General features: G+C 56.2%; 1 protein-coding gene across 1 annotated transcript in view; it reads left to right on the forward strand.

Moving 5' to 3' along the window:
• Window positions 1-7,439, forward strand: part of NDUFA10 (NADH dehydrogenase (ubiquinone) 1 alpha subcomplex, 10, 42kDa) — a 48,315-nt gene extending 40,876 nt beyond the window's left edge. The window contains exon 10 of the mRNA XM_012663390.1: window positions 6,971-7,439. Within this exon, the coding sequence (XP_012518844.1) occupies window positions 6,971-7,039 (69 nt within the window). The 3' untranslated portion in view covers window positions 7,040-7,439. The remainder of the gene's footprint in view (window positions 1-6,970) is intronic.
• The last annotated feature ends 1,155 nt before the right edge of the window (window positions 7,440-8,594 follow it).

The raw sequence follows: 8,594 nt of genomic DNA on the forward strand, positions 1-8,594 counted from the left end.
GTGGCCACCACACGCATCCCATAGAATTTTATTTCAGGAATCCTGTTTCTTAACTCCAGAAACTCTGTTTGGTTCTTTTTGTTTTCCAGTTCTCTCCTCATTATTTTCTTCTTTCATTTAATTCCTTGAGCACGTTGAGCATTTTGTAGCAGCCATCTCATTCCTTGTTTCCTAATTCTTCATCCTCGTTGCTTCTGAGTCGGCTGGATGTTTCTTTCCCTGATTATGATGGCAAACGAAACCATCTTTCGCATGTCTAGTAATGTTTCACTGGCTCCTACACATTGTGAATTTTATGTTTTTGAGTGTTAGATCTGTTCTGTTCTTTGGAAGAGTGTTATCATCTTTCTCTGGCAGACGGTTAAGCTACTTGAAAATCAGCACAAGCTTTTGAGGCTTGGTGTTTCAGCCTTTTGATGAGCCTGGAGTAGCCTGTCTTCAGGGAGGGTTTAGCCCACTACTGAGGTGTGGCCCTCGGGGTCTCTGTTGGGCGCCCCGTGTGTGGCCGGTGGGAACTCGGACAGTCCTAGGCAGGCTCTGGGAATCCGTCTGCTTGCAGCGCCTGGGAGTGGCCCTTTCCCCGAAGTGGTCTTTGCCTAGACTCGCAGACTCGCAGCTTGTACACGCGCAGGTTGGCGTCAGCTGAAGACCAGACGGGGTCCCCTGTACAGATTTCAGGAGCTCTTTTTCTACCCACCCCCCCAGGGCTCTAGCTCCCAAATTCTAGCCACTTTGGCCTGCTCAGAATCAGCGCAACCACCAGACTCAGTTTGTCCAGTTTCTGAATGCGTCTGGCTGGAGGGTGCGTCCAGACCCCGTGACTCCTCAGGGAAGGCAGTTGCCGACCAGTACTTGGCGTAGGTCAGCCTGGCGGCGCTCACTAGTGAGGCCTGGTGCTGTAACTGAATGCCAGTGCCCAGGGCTGCAGTTCAAGGTGACCGAAGTCTAGCGTGTAGTCAGGGGAGGCGTTTTTCCGTGTCTGGCTTCTTCAAGACCACGAGGCTGCAGTCCGCTCCATCTGCTCCGCGGAGGCCCGCACTCGGCTGTCTTGGTGCGTTGGTCCCTCCTCTGCTCCCTCCCGAGCTGCAGCTGTCTCTGTTGACCCAGGCCCTGCTGTGCCTGAAGCCTCTGGCCACACTGGCCAGGCAGGACTTCTTCCTTCTGCTCTTCTTCACCTCCTGTCTTCTGCTTGGGGCTCCTCTCACATTCCAGCTTGTTTTGTATGTTCTCTGTGTTTTACTAAGCTAGAGAGAACGGGACTGCCTTTCATTCGTGTCTCTCAGAGCACTTAGGACATGGCGTTTCATGCGTGGAAGGAATGAGTTTCTTCCAGGAGAACCAGTGTCCCCGCCCCCCATATGTATCTGTACACATTGAGTACAGATATGTATATTCCCCCCTTCAGCTGCTGTCCACGCGGCTGGCTGTCGAAGCCTCTCTAGGTCATATGCAAGCAAGAAGCACCTGGGAGAAGCCTGGATGTGTGACCTGAGCCCTCGAGGCCCAGATACCAGCCTGGCTTGTAGCATTTAGCGATGGGGACCTTCTTCTAGCGTCAGAACTCGTGCAGCGCTCCGCTTGAGTCCCACACGCCCAGTGGCATCACTTTGGGTACGGAGAGTGACACACTTCGGCTGCCTCTGAAGCCCCGGCTGGACCTGCGTGAGCCGCTCTGCTCCTTGCTGTCGCTGTTACCTGACGTGGGACCTGGCACCTATGAAATCGGTGCAGAGTAAGTGAGTTTACTCCAAGTAGTGGATTCAGCTTTAATGTCCTTGCTGGCTTTCGGTTAGGCCCGCGGTCAGCCAGGTGTTACCTGTGAAGAGCCAGAGTAAACAGTCCTGGCTCTGCGGGCCACACGGCCTGTCACAACCACTCGACTCTGCCACCGAAGTGCGAAAGCAGCCACAGCAGTGCGTGAACATGTGGGCGCGACTGCTCGCCCGGCAGACCTTATTTCAGAAACGGCCAACGGGCCAGGTCTGATCCGCGGCCGTGGTCTGCTGACTGCAGCACGAGGCGGTGAAAGGCCAAGAGCCCGGCAGAAATTCATGAAGAGAAGCGGGAGCCCCAAGTCAGCCCCGCGGGTCTCAACAGTGGCGCAGTAACCTGGACCAGCGTCTCCTGCGTTGTTGGACTAACTCGTTCTGACGGCTGCCTCAGCATCTGTCCCTCTGGTCTTTATTGCTGTTCCCTAAGCAAGCAGTTCCCTTTCTAGAAACTTACCTTAAGCACATAGATCTGGAGGGACAGCTCGAAGTGTTACTGACAAGAGGGAAACCGCAAGCAGAGGCAGCGCAGCTGCGGGTCGCGATGTGCTACAGGTGGAGTAGGCGGGGCTGGCGTGCGCGTGGCCGAGCGCTCGGGCGGGCTGGGCGGCCGGAGGACACGGGCTCAGACTCAGCTCCACGGTCATCCTGTGTCCCCAGCGCCCCCGCAGGGAGGTGGCCCTGGCGCAGGTTCCTTCCGTGTCTGTCCTTGCAGGGGTGCGTATCAGCAGGGGCAGGGAGAGGTCCCAGCCAGGCTGTGTGTGAATGTTCGTCACCCGTGAAGGTCAGGAAGGTCATCGTGTTTAAAATGTGAGTGTAAATTAAGCATGGCCTTCTGACACACAGATCTGCACACACTTAACTATTTGAGGGAAATTGGGAACGATTTTGACCAGAGCGTCGCATTCAGACCCCGTGTCTTTCAGATCTCATGTGTGAATCGAGATACGCCAGTGCGAGCAGGGTACAGCTCAGGTGCTTTTTCTGGAGAAGAACATGCAGATCCAGACCCCCAGGCAGCCTGGGCCGCAGCGTGTGCACACGCATGCACGCACACGCATGCACGCACGCGCCCTCGCACCTCCTTCAGGAGGGCGGTGCCTCCCTCTCTGTGCAGCCCAGGGGGTGGGCTTGTTTCCAGCCGGGGCCCTCGTGACCGGCAGGCTGAGGGCTGGGGAGTCAGTGCCTCGGCCGGGTCGGGCCACGTTGCCAGGCTGCTGGCAGTGGCCACCTCGGCGCATTGTCTGGAGTTCCTTCCTGGCTCCGAGCCTTGCTGCCGAAGGCCCCGGATGGCTGCTGGTGGACGAGTGTGTGCATGACCTCGGGTAGAGGCAGCTCAGCCACTGGGCTCTGGAAGAGGACTTTGAATGTTTGGCTTTATAATTTACTGTTTTTTTCCCCTTTAGTAAACTTGGTGTTTGATTTTTTTTTTTAATGCAAAATGTGGGTAAACAGCCTCCTGGAAGGATTAAACTTACCAAAGTACCATGAATTGAATGAGTCCAAAACGCTGAGAATTCGGAGGTCCAGTCTGTGAAGTCATCCTTGCGTTGTGTGTTCAGAGGGGAATTTCAAAGAACGAGCATCGAAGGGTTTTCATTCCTTCTGTTAGTTGCTCTTGGTTTTGTTCCTTGCGGGTTTGTGGTTTGCTCACCGGTGTGCACGCAGCGGAGGCTCAGACTTCTGACGAGGTTAGAATGAATGTCTTTCTGATTTTTAAAGCCGCTCCTGGCACAGCTAACCGCACACCTTCTCTACCTGACCATCCACGTGCGCTGCGGGGCACCAGGCGGTCCCGAGCGGGCAGATCAGGGCAGCGTGGCTCTTGGGGCTGAGTCTGAGGCCGGCGTCGCTTCTGGAGCAAGGCTGCCCCACGAGGGAAAGGGCGATGAGTGAGGTCTGGGTTTTGGTGGCAGGAGGTTTCTTTTAAATTAGGTACAGACATGGAATTGATGAAGTTAAATGCGCAGATTTCATGTTCTCTTGGTGCGAGTTGCTCCAAATGAAAACCCTCCCCGTGGGTCTCCGTGGGCTTAAAAGCACTGGAAAGAGACCCCAATGGTCTGAAAACCCTCCTGGATATTAAAGGCCAATAAAACGCTGCCCAAGACGTCTGGACAGCAAAGTCTGTGAGGCAATTAGTGGACGCTGCCCAGACTCAGCCAGCTCGATGTTTTGCTAGTTTATGTTCTCTGCTCAGGTTTAAAACTCGATTGCAAAGGTGAAAACAGCCAGACGGTGCCCAGCCTGGGCCTCCCTCTGTGGGTGCTGCTCTGAGCAGACCCGCGTGGCTCCTCTGTTGGGGTCAGACGTCGTAAACCCGGGAGGGCTGGTCCAGGGTGCCAGGAGGGTGCCCGCTGGCCACCGTGCGGGCTCGTGAGATGGGCAGCCTTTCAGTTCTCCTGCGAGGCCTCAGCTTTCTGTTCTGTGGACATAACTCGGCGGTCGGCCCTTCAGGTAAAGAGGAGCTGTTTTTTGGCGGGGCCACCTTGCACACGTGGTCACAACTAAAGCGTGGCTTTCTTGCCGCAGCAGTCGTGTCAGCAGCCGCTCTGCCGGATTTCTCGCGGCGGAGTGCGCTGCAAGCATGCGGCTTGGTCGGCGCTCTCCGGCCTGCCCTCCCTCTGCGCTTGCTCTCAGTGGGCCACCTGCCCTCTCCTGCGGCTCCAGCCTATCCCTCTGCACCGTTCCCTTCTGCCGTGCAGACCTGCCCGAGCGTTCCCGTGACAAGAAGCAGAACAGCCTGTACGAGTGTCCTGTCGTTGCTGTGACAGACTGCCACAGACCGAGTGGCTCAGAGCAACACAGTTGTTTTCTCCTGCAGTTCTAGGGCATCAGAATCCTAAAGTCAAGGCTGGCAGGACTGGGTCCTTCTGGAGGCTGGAGGGAGAACCCGTTTCCTTTCCTGTTCTGGCTTCCAGAGTTGCCTGCGTTCCGTGGTGCAGCCCACGGTAGCGTCACATCTCCCTGATCTGTGGGACCCCGGTGATGGCGCTGGGTCCACTCAGTGACACAGATGACCCCGTCTCGGGATCCTCGACCCACCTGCAGAGTGCCCTGGCCACGTGAGGTCGCGCATCGCAGGTCTAGGGGTATCATCATCGTGCCTGGCACGGTCCCCGCCCTCTCTCGATCCAGAGACTGCCCAGCATCCCCTCAGCACACGCACACGCACACGCACACGCACACGCACGCCGGGCCCCGACGTAAGGGCAGCCCCATCCTGTCTCCCTCTCTCAGGTGCTGGTGGTGTCTCACCCAGTGTGGTCTCTTCTCCCGCCCTTGTCCCCATGCAGAGCCGGTGGCCACGTGGTTGCCGTTGGGCTTGAGGCCTGGTGTGTCCTGTGCTGTCGCCCGTCTGCTCTCCTGACCGCTCGCCTCCCTTCTGCTCAGCTTCTCTGCGGGCCCGGCTCGGCCATGCCCTGGTGCGACCCACTCTATCCTCTCTTGTCACTCTGGACACTGTCCAGTGGCAGCCCTCCCTCAGCTGCTGGGTGGTGGCTGCACAGCCGTGACTTTGAGCCACAGACCCAGTTTTCCAGCTGCTCTGGTCATCTCTGCACAGCGGCCGCCGTGTGGCACCCACAGGCCACTCCCCCTCGGCGTTGCCACGACGGGACCGGCGCTCGCCTTCCCTGGGCCACATATCCGCGTCGGCCCGCACCGCAGCCCCTCCCCGCTCCAGGCGAGTGCCGATAGCGCCACAGCCCGGCTCCCGCTTCCACGGCCCGGCTCCCGCTTCCGACCGTGCTCCTAGGAAGGCAGGCGCTGTCTGGGAAAGGTAGAGGGGGGACCCAGCGCCCCGAAGAAGATCGTCAGCGCTGCCGGCCCTCGTTTCTGAGACAGCTGGTCTTGCGACGGCTCTGCTGCTCACTCAGGCAACTCGTCCTTCGTGCGTCCGTCTCGGCTGGCGAGGCTGGGCAGGGGCACGTGCCAGTGGCGTGTGGTCCAGGCAGTCGTGGCTGGCGTGGCTGGTGTGGCTGGCTGTGAATGCCTTTTGTTGATTAGAATAAAGGAAAAGTTTGACTTTTTAAAAAAATAGTTTTAGCACCTGTTCGTGAGGGCAGAATTTGGAAGATTCTTGTGAGTGTAGTCTATAAAATCTGCTGTTTGTCCATATTGATTTGAAAACATGAAAAAACTCTATATTTTTTCCCACTTACTATAACTTGGCGAAACATCGTGCCAGACCGTGTCCCTGGTCACAGCAAAACTCCTGTCGGGTTTAGGCTTATGCTTCCAGCACCGAGGTGAGGCCGCCACGCTGGGAGCAGGTGCTTCTTCCTGTGACCTTCCCAGCCAGCTCCAGGCCGCCACCTTCTCTCCTGCAGTCGTCTCTCGCAGTTGGGGACGCTCCTGTGCACCGTCCTCGTGTTGCCACCCAGGTCCTCTCCTGCCCTGTGCCCTGAGAGGCTGGCCCCTGTGGACTGTGTCGCCGGGGCTCCCACCGTGAGTTCCGGCGGGGTGGAGGCAGCGGGAGGCCCCGGCAGATCAGAGGGCGGGAGGGTTGGGGCTCCCTGACAGGAACCCTGCTCTGGGCCGGCCCCTCTCCTGCCACCGCCGCTGTCTGTGTTCTGAGGGCTGTTTCCTCCCCTGGCTCCTGCAGCTCCCGCCGTGGCCGGGCCTGGCGGGCTTCCCTTCCTTTGTTGGTTTTCCTCAGCCCGGCCCACACCTGCTCCAAAGGCCTGAACTAAACTCACCTTGATCCTCGCGCGAGTGCTGTTTGCAGCCAGGCCCCTGGCCACTACAGGGGCTTCTCCATGGGCGATTTCACCAGTGGGTTTTTCAGAGTCACCTGCTGTTCCAGATCGGGGTGGCCAAAGCGTGAGGATGGACTGCAGTTTCCTCGGCCTGAGCCCCCTGGTATCACGGTGCTCCCACCCCCAGCTCTTACCCAAGTGCCACCGCACCATCCTCTGTCCTCCTTCCAGTGGCACCTGTCACCCTCCTCACATTAATGAGAACACTTAGGTGGTTTGGTTTCATTGGCAACTCCCAACCCTAGGATGGAAGCTTCTGGAAGTCAGGGTTGTGTTACGGTTTAACTCCGGTGGTGTCCTTGCACTCACAACAGCCCTGCTATGGAGCAGGCACTCACTGACAGCGCTGAGTGAACGAATGAACGGAAGGTACCTGTTGGGTGAGCTAGGAGAACATTCGCTCGTTTTCAACACTGTGCCAATGGCTTTTCCTTCCCACAGCTGCCAGGCCGCAAGTACCAACCTGGGTACAATGCCGACGTCGGCGACAAGTGGATCTGGCTGAAGTGAACGGGCCGCCCTCCGCTCCGCTGCAGCACGGCGACGAAGCAGCTCTGGTCCGCCGGACTCGCGTGGACTCCACGTAGCTTTAAAATTGGGGGGTGGGGGGTGCGGGGAAGTAAATGATCCGAAAATCGCACAGTAGAAGAAATGGCCTAGCAAAGCGCAGTCTGCCCTGTGGTATAGTTAATGCAGTCGGAAGAAACAGCTTCCATTAAAAGGTTTTGGAACCTTCTAGGTTTATTTTGGAATGACCCATAATTATCACTGGAGAAAAAATGGAAGCTGTCATTCCAACACGGCGCGCTGTGTGTATGTTATTTCTCCACACTTTGAGAAATAAAACGATTTCTATGGGACTTCTCCTCAGTATACCTCTGCACACGGGCATGTCCCAGATGCACACGTGCACACGGACATACATGAGCACGCACACGTTTACACACCGCTCCCGCCATTTGATTTGACGTGGTTTGGCGTAGTTCGGACTTGCAGTACTCTTTGCTTTAGTAATCTGACCGCTACATTAGAGCAAAAAGGAAAGAAGTGAAGAAGTACCAGAAAGAGAAAGAAAATTATCACAGATTCACAGAATAATGTCTGTGATTTAAAAGACATTTTAGAAAAGATTCATGTGATGACCAGCCTCAGCTGCTTTCAGAACTCCTTTCTCTGAAGGGAGACTGGGGCTTAGAGTGTTGGTGGGATAAAATGCAAAAGCAAAACAATATGTTCTTTTTTTACCTCCCAAAGTCAGGCTGTCAGTCAAGAATGAGAAACAGGAAAGAAAAGCACGTTTCTTTACTCACCTCCATGGGGACTTAGAAGGCCAGAGCAAGCCGGCCGCGGCTCCGCGTTTCACCCGCCGGGGCTGTCAGCCGTGCGTCCCGTGAACTGCGTTTTCTGCTGTAGAGCTGCGCTCTTTCCAGTGAGGTGGTTCCTGGCCACGTGTGGCTGTTTAAATTTAAATTAATTAAAATTTAATACACTTTAAAATTCAGTTCCTTAGTTGCACTGGCCATGGTTCAAGTTCTCAGCAGCTGTGTGGGCAGTGGTTTCAGTTTGGGCAGCGCGGAAGAGACCGTTTCACCGTCACAGGGGGTTCTGCTGGGCCTCGCGGCTGCGGAGCTCACTCAGGAAAGATGCACGCTGCTCCCCCTCCCCTCTCCTTCCCTCCTTCCCTCCACCTCCCTCCCTCCCTGTGTCTGCCCTCTCTCCGTCTTCCTTCCTTCCTTCCTTCCATCCTTTGTTCCTTCCCTCCCTGCTTCCTTCCTTCCTTCTTTCCTTACTCTAAGAATTGAAATTAGAGTTTCCCAGCAGTTTTGAGTTGGAGTCCAGATTTAATGGCTGAGGTTTGCATTTCACTAAGAAGCCAGTGGCTTTAATCATTAAATGAAAGCACAGCTGGGCACTGGGCCAGTCCCAAAGTGTCTTTTGGGCTGAGCACCTCACAAACCCATTAAGGCGAGGAGGAAGGAGAAAGGAAAACATCTTTAATTACTTTGGATGTTCCTAGTGCCTTTGGCCGTAACGAGCTAGCTGTTTACTGAGGCCTTGAGGGCAG

The sequence above is a fragment of the Propithecus coquereli genome, unplaced genomic scaffold, assembly GCF_000956105.1.
Source record: "Propithecus coquereli isolate 6110/MARCELLA unplaced genomic scaffold, Pcoq_1.0 Scaffold803, whole genome shotgun sequence".
In the NCBI taxonomy this organism is placed as follows: domain Eukaryota; kingdom Metazoa; phylum Chordata; class Mammalia; order Primates; family Indriidae; genus Propithecus; species Propithecus coquereli.